The sequence below is a fragment of the Magnolia sinica genome, chromosome 10, assembly GCF_029962835.1.
Source record: "Magnolia sinica isolate HGM2019 chromosome 10, MsV1, whole genome shotgun sequence".
Lineage (NCBI taxonomy): Eukaryota > Viridiplantae > Streptophyta > Magnoliopsida > Magnoliales > Magnoliaceae > Magnolia > Magnolia sinica.
This window is the reverse complement of record NC_080582.1, coordinates 18,776,268-18,790,056: the sequence shown is the minus strand read 5'-3', so window position 1 is coordinate 18,790,056 and position 13,789 is coordinate 18,776,268. Positions and strand designations below refer to the sequence as shown.

Below are 13,789 nucleotides of genomic sequence, written 5' to 3'. Positions count from 1 at the left end.
GTTACTACTTTTCATGTCTGTTTCTTTGCCTCCCATCTTAAGACATGATTCTGCACAATTCCATATGGTGTGGCCCACCTCCCAGTTAATCAGAGTTTTGTATCTGATGGATATAATGGACTACATTTACATAAAGCCATTCTCCTACATTAGGGCCACATACATAGGCAAGGTGTGTGCTTGTTTCGATTAAAGATGGTCATATCACCAATGGTCGTTGACAACTTTCAAATATGCTTTACATATGGACATAAATGATCAGTTATATAGTCAAATCCTCATCTCTGGTAGGTTGGGCAGAGGCAGTGACACAATTTAGGACTTGTCTGGCCCACCTGTTTGAGTGCTCTACTGGACTTTTTGAATCAAGTCAGCTTTGAGCTGGGGCCAATCTTACACCCAGGTCAGATATCTCATACACGTGCTTATTTGGCACTTGCTACTTCAAAGCGAACATTCTCAAATGATCTGCTCCATTGATTATGTGATTTCATTTTCATTTGCATTCATTGAAATCATGACGAAAAAAATTAGTAGAGTAGGGGCTGGAACATCTGATCAATGGAAAGATGGACGGTCCATAATTATTATATTAGAAAAGGTTCGATCAACGTTTGGACTATCCATTATGTGGGGCCAACTTTGGTTGGTCACTTTTATTGGATGATCCTGACCAACCAAGATACTAATCCTGGCTATAAAAATGGACTATCTATATTGATTATACAAGAAAGCGTCTAGTTATTGATCTGGACCATCCATCACGCAACCTCTCAAAATCACATTGATATGATGATCCTAACCATACAATCAAAGGATAAAAAGTGTATGGTACGTATTTATTATATTGGAAATTGTTTTATTGACTAACCTTCACCGTCTATCTTGTGGGCCCACCTTTGGTTGCCAACCACTCTCAAAATTCACTTTGATTGAATGATCCTAACCAGTGGTGACAATGGGCTGGTTAGCTCGCTTGATCTGATGAGTCTGACCTGGATTTTTGGGCCAGGCTTGGGCTCAAGTCATTTTAGCGGATCCTTGGTTGGGTGACCCATCCATCTTGAATCTAGACCGTTGGTTCCATTCCTATGAAGTGTCTATTTCTTTGTAAATGTGTGGCCCTCTTGATCAATGGATAGATTAGAACATTCAAGTGGTCAACTCAATGATCTGGGCCTTTCTTCATGTGTGGGGCCGGACCCACCCTTAGCATGGCCCCACCCAAACTTGGCCCATTGCTTGCCCTATTCTTAATCATCTGATCCATAGATAAAAATGGACTGCATGTTTATTTTTACTAGAGAAGGTCAACTCAATGATCTAGGCCTTCCTTCATGTGGAGCCCACCTTTTATTGCACGTCCATCTAAAAGAATCACGTCACCATCCAATACATGGCTAAGAAAATGGACCGTCTATGTTGATTGTAATAAAGAAGGTCCATTCAATGATTTGGATCATCCATCATATCTGATGGTCCAATCATATCTGGCCCACCTCTTATTCCCCTTCCCTCTTACAATCCTTTGATAGGATGATCTTAGCCATCTGATCTTCAGCTAGAAAAATCAATGTTCTGTATCCATTATAATGAAGGTCCAAGAATTAGTTTTAATCGTCCAATACATGGGGCCCACCTTTGATTGCACATCGCTCCCAAATGATCTCTTTAGATAATACTAATTAAATTGCAATTTTCATATTAATTATCCAAACGCACTAAAAAATAAATTCAACCATTAAGTTACAAAGACCTGTTATGAGAAAACACCTTAAAATACAATCTCTACCAAAGAAATCACAAAAACCTATTTCCAAACTCAATAAAAACTTAAAATCTTCAGGAAGTATACGATGGCAGGGCCACCAAATGAAGGGTTAGGATCTTCCAATGTGAGAGATTATATGGGCCATCACACACCTATCTGGATCACCAAACCATGGGCCCCACTTCTACAAAAGGCCCATTAAGTACTAATACAACAAGATCCTATAACTGCTCTTTGAAAACTGATATAGTAGTTAACACTGTCCCTATGATCTCTCAGCAAGGGCCACACATTCATTGAACCTAAAGCAGTGGACAAGGTGATCAACGGTCATCCCTGCAGCCTGCATGAATGAATAAATGATGACGGGGCCCACGAATCTGAACCCTCTCCTGAGTAGATCCTTGCTTATAGCCTCTGATTTTGGGCTCCTCAAAGGAACATTTCTGGGGTACCTGTATCCATTGATCATGGGTTTGTAATTCACATAGGCCCATAGATAGCTACTGAAAGATCCGAATTCCTTCACAATCTGCATTTTCCATCCAAATGAAATTAGGAATGTTTCTGTTAATACGACCAACTTTGTTATGTGAACAATGTCATGAGGGTGTAAGTATACCACTACTGTATTATTGGGGTTGGCAATGGGCCGGGTTCGGCTGGGTCTGGATCAACCCGGCACTTAAGGTTCAATGCCCAAGCTCCGTCGAAGCCTGAGCTTGGAAAATTTGGTTGGCCATGACCGAACGAACTCGGCCTAGCATTACCCGAAAGTTCATAAAATCCCTATCTTTCACTTGAATGTTCTTAATTTATCCATTCATGCATCACATATGTAGAAATAAATAGAGACTTAGAAGAAAGAAATCAACCATCTATATTCAAAATGCATGTGCTGCCTAATCAAGGATCAGAACGAACTAGGGCTGAAAGTCGGGCGGGTTCAACCCAACTGACCTGTGATTGACCCAACATTGGGTTGGGCTTGGGCAGGATGTATCGGGTTCGGTATTGGGCTTGGGCTGTACAAACACCCACCCGATAAAACTTGGGTTGGGTTTGGATTGGGCTCGGGTTGAGGTCTCAAGTTGCCTGACCCAACCGGAACCCGATTGATATATAAGTTATAAATTATAATTGAGTGTGGATCATCTGTGTTGAAGGCACAAGAAATTTCCTTGTTGTCGGGTTTCATTGGTCAATGTCATTTCCGATGACTCAAAGCTAATGAGATATGTCGGATTTCTCTCTCCCAAATAGATTGCATGTTACACAACACGACTTTTAAAGCAGTAGTTGTCCTATATTTTAGCTTATTTGTTTAGGAAAAATGAAGTTCTTTACTATAAATAATTATATATATAATCAATAAAATTATAGGTACAAAAAATAAGTCGTATATTGAAAATATAATAGACCAATGTAATAACGAAAATATTAGCATTAGCAACCTGACCAAAGCCCGCTTGGGTTGGGCTTGGGTTGAGAATTCCCAACTGAGGTTGGGTTGGGTTGAGGTATGGGAACCTTGGGTTGGGCTAGGGTTGAGCACCAACCTGACCCAACCCACCCGACTTTCAGCCCTATAAAGAACATATGAAGTTGGGTTGGTTTGGGCTGGGCCAGGCTGGCTCGGGCTAAAAGAACATGAGCCCAGCACTAGTCCATGGGCCGAGCTAATAGGTCCTAGCTTGGCCCAAAGTCAGAATCTGCTATAAAACGTTTCTACCTCAAACTTTATTTACAAATGGACTTTAATGACATCCAACCCATCTGTCATTTGCGCCTCCTTTTCTCCTTGCCTAAAGAGCAGGAAAATCCAAAATTGCAGGTGGGCCACACCACGGGGAATATTTGGAATGGGGACATCCATCATTAAAAACCTTCCATATTGTATTTGAGGCCTATCCCTAATCTCAGGTGGGCCACAGCATGTGATTTTAAAGTTTTAGGCATGATTCTACCTGATGCGGGCCACCTGAGTTTTGGAAACCAAGGAGACTTGGAGGTGGCACATATGATGGATGGATGGGATGTTATTAAAACAACATGGTGGTTCCATAGTAAGACTTATTGTATCAACACTTTAAATAACCGAATCATGGTCCCATTTTTGTAGAAAGTGGATTGCGTCCTGCCCCTGTTTGGACAATAATCTGTGCAGGCAGGGGCTCTGTGGGGTCCACTGTGATGTGTGGGTTGTATCCATGCCGTCCATCCATTTTTCATATTATTTTAGGGCATGATCCCAAAAAATAAGGCAAAGCCAAATCTCAAGTGGAGCAAGCCGTAGGAAGAAGTTGTGATAATGCAACCCACCATTGAGACCTTTCTAGGGGTCACCGTGATGTTTATTTGCATCCAACTGTTCACAAGGTCATATAGAATGAAGGGAAAATGAAAATATCAGCTTAATCCAAAATGGTTGTGGCCCCCAAGAAGTTTTTAATGGTGGGTGTAGTCCACTTGAGCCTTGTATGTGCCTCATTTTTTGGTTCATGTCTTAAAATGATATGGAAAAATGGATGAACGGCATGGATAAAGTCCATACTTTATGGTGGACCTCATGGAGCCGCGTCTACGCAGAAATAGGATGTACAGAAATTGGATATACTTAGATTCTTTTTTATTTAAGAAACTAAGGAGCAATTTGGAGGGGAGTAATGATGGTAAATGAGAAGAATTGGGAGTAAATGGAGATAAATAGGATTTCTATTCTTAGTAGAGTTTTGGAAAGCCATAAAATAATACTTGTGTGAATATTGAAGATAGACAACTGCACACATGGGTATTTAGATGATGGGCAATGAAACATATGACTACCTTGTGCGGGGTTTTATAAATATGAGTTGTTTTCTTCTACTTGTCCTCAATTTTTCGAAAGTCACATTTCTAAAGTATAGGTAAGGAAATTAGAGAGGGGTATTTTTCAAGAAATGAAAGGAAAATGAAAATGGCATTTTTTAAGAAAAAATTGCAAAACAAACAATGGAAATATTATTTCCCTGAAAACTTCTAAAATCTACATTTCAGTGAATCCAAACAGGCTCTAATGTATTTTGTAAACGAAGAGGTGTGATCATGAATATGAACGTACACAAGAGCTCATTGCTCAAACCTTATGATCTCCTAATCAGCCCACAGGCCCATCAATCCAAATAGTCCAATTCAATGGACCACCTATGGGATGAATCATAGCCCACAAATTAACCGTTGGATTAATGTACTTTGCACTGATAGGCGACTAGAGCTGACAAGAGTTTTTATGTTATAATCTAACCATTGGATCATTCCTATATTATCATGTTGGATGAGATCCAAAGGGCATTAGGCTTTGTTAATTACAATGGCCCACAAGGACGATGATAGCATAATCTACATACCATTAAAGATAAGGTGCAATACTCATCAAGCTTACCTTTAGTATGCATCTGGCATTGTCTACAATGCACCTCACCCTGCTCTCTGCTAACATGAGCTTCTTGTTGGAGCTGATCTCAATAATCTCTTTCTCCCCCATCTTAGCAACAACATCAACGTCGAATCTTGCAAAAGCCTCTCTATATATCAAACAAACAAAAATTTATAAAAATTTTATAAAGAGAAAAGGGCGGGTAGCATCCGCTAGGTGGGCCACATCGATTGATCGGTGTAAAACACACACTTCAAAAGGTAGCCACCTTGGATAGGCCATGGATGGTCCTCTTTTCTCCGGAGGATTTTTACTACGAAAATCTCTAAAAATTCTGATTTTATCAAACAATGCTTTGACCGTTCTATAATTTTTAGTAGTCTAAAAATTGAATTGCTGAGGTCATTTTCAATGGTCTATATTTTTCCCACCATGGATTAAATGTGGGTTCCACCACTTAAACGGTTCGGATGACCCAAACCCATGTCCAAGTGGCAGATTACAAGTTCACTTCAAAGTGCCCATGCAACTACACTGGTGCTGATTATATATAAGAGTTAACTCCCTTAACTCACTCGACTCAACTCGGCTCGAAAGTGGGTTCAAGCAAAGTCAATCTAATTTTTTAAGCTCCAAAAGATTTCGAGCTGAGTCTGAGCTAGACTTAAATCGACTCGACTCAGCTCAGAACTTGACTTGCTTCGAATTGATTTGACTCAGTTGGGATTTACTTAATATAAATATTTTGCATATATTTATATATTTAAATAAATTGTGTGTGTGTATATATATATATTAAAAACTTTAAAACTTAAACTCAAACTTAGCTTGTAGGCTTGAACTCGAACTTGCCTCGAAAGATCGAGCTCAAGCTTGTCTTGAACTTGGCCCCGAGCTACTATACAAGCTAAACCGATCTGCTAAATCAAGCACAAGGACTGAACTGAGCTGAATTCGAAACATGGTAGCTTGCTGGCTGAGTTGAGCCGAGCTGGGCCAAGCTCGAATAGGTTCAACTTGTGTACAACTCTAATAATCACAATACTAATCTCATTTAAGAGAAAATAAATTAAAATTGCAGTAAATTAGAAAATTTCCACCCCTATGTTTGGGTGTACCAATAATCGCAAGTGGTTTCCATATTTCTTCCAAACATTGATACTTTCAATTTCTAGGAGCAGTTTGCAATATGGAGTACGCCCAAACGCACCATAAATATTTATTTAGTTGTTGAATAATGGGGAAAAATCACCTATATAACTCCCTTCGGCTGAGAATTTCTGTCCAATTGTAATCCATCAACATGCCGGATAATGCAAGAAGCTCGAACAACTCACTGTTCATAATCACAGCTAACAAAAATGACTTAATATTCCTCAAATAATATAAGATTCGGACACAGATCTGTGCACATGGCACGTGTGTGGAACATCTGAGCCGTTGCATCAGGTGGTCGTAACCATTTTGATGAATTGGGCGGCTCATAAATGTACATCGAATATGGACTGTTAATTAAGCTGTCCATCCACCCTTTTTGTACTATGTCAGATAACTCGACGGATCTGATTTTTGGGCCAGGCCGTCTATATAGTGGGCCTCCTGATTCACTGCTCATGTCCCAAACACGTGACATAACTTCCTATAAATTTGCAAAGAGTGGATTTGGTGAGACTCCGGACTCACCCAAGAAGGTGCGGCCCTTACCGTGGTGTTGCCGTGGGGCTAAACTTGATGTATGTATTATGTATCCACTCCGTCCATACATTTTTCTAGATCATTTTAGAGCATCACCCAAAAAATGAAGCAGATTCAATTATCAGGTGGACCGTACCATAAGAAATAATGGTGATTGACCTTCGTACCATCAAAACTTTCTCAGGACCCTTACGGTTTTTATTTACCATCCAATATATTTATAAGGTCACATAAGCTTGGATGAAGGGAAAAAATAAATATCAGCTTGATCCAAAACTTTTGTGGTCCATTAATGGTCAATCATCACTGTTTCTTATGTTATGGTCCACTTGATAATTGGATCTGCTTCATTTATGGCTACCGTAAATGGTATGGAAAAACGGATGGACGGTGTGGATACATAATACATATATCAAGGTGGGCCCCACTGTAACCCCACCTTGGGTGAGGCCTGGTCTCACCTAATCGGCTCCCAAATTTGCATGGGATTAAGGGTGTGTTTGGTTGCACTAAATACAACATTTCATGATATTTTGTACAAAATTAAACTGATTAAAGATATTTGTTGCAACCAAACATGCCCTAATTTAAGAAATTTATTACAAAAAAGAAAGAAAATCTCAATCAAGTTGGTTAAAAATCTTACTTGTCATCATAAACAGGGACGCCCCACCGCTCATCATGGAACAGAACATAGACCTGATCTGTGAGAAATGCATGTGGAAAAATCAAGTTTGTTTGAAAAAAGAAAAAAAAAAAACATGTTACTGATAAAATAACCGTCTGATTTTATACCTTTTAAGTAATTTGAACTAGATCTGATTTTAGATTTGATCACTAGCCAAATAACATGAATCAATGGATGATCTTGTTATTGGTTTTGGACTACTTAATATGATCTAGCCCATGTTTGGATGTCCAATTGAATTAAATTGCAATTGCCCAGTTATCGGTTTGGACGATTCGCTCAAAACTATTCCACCTCATTTGTAACTAGCAACTTGGAAATATGTCCTAGCACCAACCAAAAGTCATCCAATGGTTTAGATTTACACTAATATCATGGTCCACCAAGAGAACGGGTGGGCCTGATTTTTGAGTTAGGTTATGGCCATGACAATGCTCTTAATGGTACAATTTAAAAACCTGAAAACTCAACTTGGTAGTTAATAAATATAAATTAAAATTTTTAGGAAATGCTCAAACACAACTTGTTGTAGGTTTTTATATTGGTCTGTTGGTAGGAAGAGTCTACCAGATGAGCGAGGTTCGGTCCTTGATAGGGTGAGTCATTCTGTCTAAGTCAGCATGAGTTGCATTGAATCAACTCATCCGTCGTCGTGAGTCCAGGCTCAGCCGATGCCACTGTGAGAACTGAGTTTCCTAGGGCCCGTTTGGATCGCAAGTTGCTTAAGATAAGTTATTTATGCCACATGTAATTTACCTTAATTTTTACTTATTAAGAAGATAAGTATGTTTGGTAAACAACTTTCTTATCAGATTCTCCTTTCTTTCGTCTTTCCCATGCCTCTCTTTAGCAACTTATGAAAAGTAGAAAACTTAAAACTTTGGATCGAAGCGGTTGAATACTTTTAAGTTAAAAAGTTACTTCTAACTAATCATAAATCAAACTTATCTAAAATAAGTTACCTATTCACTGTTGTAAGTATAAAAAGTAACTTATTTGGTGGGAACCTAATAGCCTCCGGGACAAGTTTGAAATCTTGCTGAGTTGAGTGGACTTATTTTGAGTCAAGTTAGATGGGAAAGCAGATTAGCTATTATTCGAGGTAACACCTTACTAGGTGTTACCGTAACCATGTGGGGCCTACCTTGTTTTTTGGTTTTTTTTCTTTTGTATCCATGCTGTCCATTTATTTTTCCATCTCATTTTAGGACACGATCCCAAAAATGATCCAAATATCAAATGGACCATAACACTAGAAACAGTGATGAATGACCATTAACTAAGAACCTTTTATGGGCTACAAAAGTTTTGGATCAAGCTGGTATTTGTATTTCCCCTTCATTCAGATCTTCTTGACATTATCAAAAGGTTGGATGACAGGTAAATACTCTTACCATGGGCTCGATCTTAGGGATTTCTAATGGTGAGGCACTCAATCAACACTGGTTCCTATGGTGTGTGGTCCATCTGAGATTTGGATCTGCAAAATTTTTGGGACCACGTCCTAAAATTGGATGGAAAAAATGGATGGACGCGGTGAATATACAAGTTATCATGAAGGTGGGCCACTGGGTAAGGGTAATAACCACTAAGGTGTTAACTGGGTAACACCTAATCCTCATGTTTTGGGTTGCATGCACAACATAGGCACCTGTGCAAGTTGGAAGATATATATCCTCTGCCAATAAAATGCAACAAGATGCAATTATGTGTTCGGTTGTCACTGTCAATTGAAGTGATGTGACTGCCATTTTCATCGTATAGTCTCTACACCCAACGTATGTTTGGATCACCATCAGATCTAATTGCAACCTTTAATCTAATAACGCGACAAATGACCAACCTTTCAGACTGGGTTCATAATATTGCAATTTCATCTGCTGTGATTTTGGAGCGGCCTCTCTCAATAGTGAGAAAAATCATCAGTTCTTGCAGTCCTCTTGTTTGATTAAATTAATTGTTGTCTATTCAGCTCACGTGTTAGGGGGGAGCGGATTAGGTGAGATCTCGGACTCACTCCAAACGGTGCGGCCCTTACCATGGGACCCAACTTGATGTATGCATTCTGTGTTCACTCCGTCCATCCCTTTTTACATATCATTTCAATCTATTATCCCTAAAATGAAGCAGATCCAATTATCAGGTGGACCATACCATTGGAAACAGTGGTGATTGAATGTTCTACCATGAACCTTAATGTTTCTGGTAGTATTTATTTTCCATATCCAATCTGTGGATAAGGTTAAATAAGCTTGGATGAAGGAAAAAAAAAAAACAAATACCAGCTTGATTCAGAACTTTTGTGGCCCATTAATAGTCAATCACCAATGCTTCCTGTGATATGGTCCACCTGATAATTAGATCTACCTCATTTTTGGGATAATCCCATAAAATCATAAGAAAAAAAAATGGACAGACTGTAGGCACAAAATGCATACATCAAGATGAGCCCCACGGGAACAGCCTCACCATCTTGGGGGAGTATGGGTCTCACCTAATCCAATCCTGTGTTGGGGTTTGTTTGGTTACTCTCACAGCTTCTCTCACAAAATAGAAGTTAATTTAAATAGCTTCTATTTCAAGAGAAAAGCTGTTGCCAAAATAGAAGGTCCTTTTATAAAATGGAAGTCATTCTAAAAATAGATACTACTTTAAAGTAGAGAATAACATCTATTTTTAGAGAAAAGCTGCTACCAAACACACCTTTAGAGCAGCTTCTCTTATAAAATAGAAGTCATTCTAAAAATAAGAGTTATTTTAAAATGTAGAATGGCTTCTATTTATTTTTAAAAAAAAAGCAGTTGCTAGCTAACAAACCCTTAGGTAGGGTGTCGTCAGCCCATAACTAGGATTGGTTAATCAAATTAGCCTATGAATGTGGATCATTTAACTTTTATACTTATTGTAAGGCCCATCTAATAATCGCATAGCATCCCATCATCATTGTGAGGCTCATGTAATATATAGGTTAGAGTCATATACACGATATAATCAGCCAGAGACCATAGAAAATAATGAACAACCATTCATAAACCTCCAAATTCGTTTGGTAGCTTACATGATGGTTAGATTGGCCTTATTTGAGTCTTCCAACTTTGACGGTGGGATGAGCCAGATGGTTAGGTCTGATTTGTACAACCCGATGGGTCCACACGTGTAAAATAAGCTTGTTTTACAATGAGTTTTAGAGAAACCCACATAAAGATAAGTTGAAAATTTGGTAGGGGTGGGGACATTTATTGGACTAGATGCGTGTTTTATTGTAGGTTGGAGAAGGGTCATGTCATGGTCACTAAGACCCAGTCCCATTTATTAAATGGCTCAGAATTCATGATCAAGCCCAACCAACGATCTGAAATGACACTACCAGACCTAACCCATGACTAGAAATTCCTCAGCCCCAGCCTGGCCCAGCTTGATTGACTTTTAAGATAATTAAAGATGGAGGACACACGTGATGAGATCTGAGCCATTCATCACACTTGGCACAAATATGTGCACGTCCTGGGCCAAAATCAGGATGGTACACTGATCTGGTGAGCATCATGTCTACTTTGAATGTGGTCCGTTAGTCTTTTCGGATCCATTATTTTCTTCGTACACATACCAACAATCTGATTGTTTACACACGGTGGAGCCGTCCTTGGAAAGGTTGGGATCTTGTGCCTGTGCATTCCATTGTCAGGTGTGGGCAATAAAGATTTACAAATGCAGAGGGAAACAGCAAAGATCTACAAATGCATAAGTATGATGGCATTTCTCAGTCTCCCCACATGTGACAAATGTGGTATGTGTTTGCGCGAGATCCTGACCATTCATCCGATGCACATAACCATGAACATTTCATGGCCCCAAATTCAGTATGGTCTGTCCATCAGGTGGACCACACGGGTACTGGAAAAAATGAGACTGGCCCGCCTAATGAATGGATAGGCTGGTGGCCTGATCTTCGGGTCATGTAACATACATTGTGGGCCCCACCTGATTTATAGCACATACAAGGAGCAGGATTTGAGAATGTATCTTACCACTACCCTTCGTAATCCAACTGCACCTCTTTAAGCTCCCATCTCTAGAATCCAAGCTCACCTTCTCAACGTCAGCAACTTCGACCTGGCTAACCTCCCTTCTCTCAAATGGCCCAGCAGTCCCATCCGTAGAAACCGCAACCTTCTGGTCCCACAGGCAAATCGAACCGTTGATTGAAGAATCAATGGAATCCAAGGATAGAGATAGGGATGAGAATGATGCTGATGAACTGCACACGTGAATAGCACTTGGGTAGACCTTTTGGAGGTGTTTGGATAATATGGGGTTGTTTGGTTTCTCTCTTTCTCTAAGACTACTGTTTCTCTCTAAGACATTGCGTCTCACATTGGTTGAAGGCATGGTTTTTGGGGTACCAAAAATTTCAGGAACTTTGAAATGAGTGGATGTGTATGTTTCTTTGTAGTTTTGGGTGGGGTTTTAAATGGAAGGTGATTGAAGGATCAAAATCTCATAATGGTTGGTGGAATGTGAACTTCATGGTAGATAGAGAAACTATGAGAGAGACAGTTATAGCTTAAATGAGAGCTTTGACCCACAAGTTACATTTTTTACCTCATTAGGCATCTGGGGCCCAAGTAGGTCCTTCTATGATTAATTTGGACAGTTGGATAGAATAGGTGTGTCATGGATTGCGCATGGGCCCAACATCAATCTCATTGGATGATTGCACCATTCAAATTTAAGAACCCCTAGGGAAGGACGTGTTGAGATCGAGCACGTATTATCATTTGCCATGTATGTCCCATTTACACCATTAATATATATATATATATATATATATAAATATATATATATATATATATATATATATATATATATATATATATATATATATAAATATATATATATATATAAACCAAAATTTGTAATTATCAAAAATAGCAAATTTTTAACTCTAATAAAAATCCTAATTCTAAAACCTAATTTCAAAAAATAAAAATTCCAAATAATTTTTTTGTAGAAGTGTCATAACATGATTACAAATTAATTCTAAATAGGAAGAAAATCTGAAACTCTAAAAATTTAAAAATATTAAAAAAAATTGAAATTACTAAAAATAGCAATTTTTTTCCTAAAAATTAGTTTTTGAGCAGAAAGCATGCATTTTCTGACAAAACGGATAGACGCAACCTACTCTATGGGTCAGCTCACCTCGGATGGCCCGTTTCAGTAAAAATTGATAGGTTGTATGCCCCATAACAATACCCGGTTCAAAAGTTATGGCCAATTTACGATTTGCCTTCTTTTGGTCCAACCATGCCAGAACTATATCTGTACCATTGTCCTACTTCACCATTCTTACAAGGATGGTTTGCTCACCCTACTAGCTGTCTTGTGGAGAGGTTTCTCTACCATACTAGGTGAGGTGTGCTGAGGAACTTGCAAACTGTTTGAAATGGACCCATGCAATCTGATCCAGAATTCTCTTTACCTTATTTGGGTGCAAGTTTACATGTGGAGCCCAGCTGAGTCCATCCGTGATCATGGATCCTTGGATAAGGGAAGTCTGTTGTAGAACCTCTGCTGCACAAGAATGTCCTGGATAAAAATCAGGCCCGTTGATTGATCAGGTAGGCCATTGAATATGGGCCATCATAGGGAGCTGTGCATCACAGAGCTTTGTAGGCTAACCTTAACCTATAACGTGATGTGTGGTGCTGATCGTGAGCTGTGCATGACATCCAATCCGTTTATCATGTGTATCCATAAGTTAGGACGTTACAAAACTTTAGTGGGCCACACCATTGTGAATAGTTGGGATAGGGATGCCCACAATTAACAACCTTCCTGATTGTGTGCAGGGCTTACCATGTTTTACATATATGATTTTAGAGGTTTTAAGCGTTAGATTTTACAAGGTGGCCCACCTTTTCCGTGAGCATTATTGTTTCTTGATCTTTGGAAATTCTATTGTGAAAAATAACTGTCTTTCCTATACATTCACAAAATAGTCTTGCGTTGTGAATTTTGAATACTACTTCACGCTTAGAATTTTATATATATATATATATATATATATATATTCTTCCTCGTCAAGCCATTAACTAGCTGGTCTCTCTCTTACTTCTTCTTATTTTTATTTTTTCTTTCCTAAGAATAAATAGCTTGTCTTCTTTTTTAAAGTATAAAAAGCTTGAGGACTTAACATAGCTAGTGCATCATCAAAAGG

General features: G+C 38.9%; 1 protein-coding gene across 1 annotated transcript; it reads right to left on the bottom strand.

Moving 5' to 3' along the window:
* Nucleotides 1–1,726: 1,726 nt before the first annotated feature.
* On the bottom strand, nt 1,727–11,994 carry LOC131258116 (uncharacterized). Its single transcript, XM_058259185.1, has 5 exons — nt 11,598–11,994; nt 7,528–7,585; nt 6,439–6,522; nt 5,193–5,334; nt 1,727–2,303 (listed from the first exon to the last, which is right to left on the bottom strand). Exons 1-5 carry the CDS (start codon nt 11,956–11,958, stop codon nt 2,037–2,039), a joined length of 912 nt encoding a protein of 303 aa, XP_058115168.1. The 5' UTR covers nt 11,959–11,994; the 3' UTR covers nt 1,727–2,036.
* Between the last annotated feature and the right edge of the window lie 1,795 nt (nt 11,995–13,789).

Coding starts and splice junctions, on each gene's coding strand:
- LOC131258116 (XM_058259185.1), bottom strand. CDS start 11,958: ATGCCTTCAACCAATGTGAGACGCAATGTCTTAGAGAGAAACAGTAGT. Junction 6,523..7,527: donor GTCCCTGTTTATGATGACAA/GTAAGATTTTTA, acceptor GATTATGAACAG/TGAGTTGTTCGAGCTTCTTG. Junction 5,335..6,438: donor AGCCGAAGGGAGTTATATAG/GTGATTTTTCCC, acceptor TTTGATATATAG/AGAGGCTTTTGCAAGATTCG.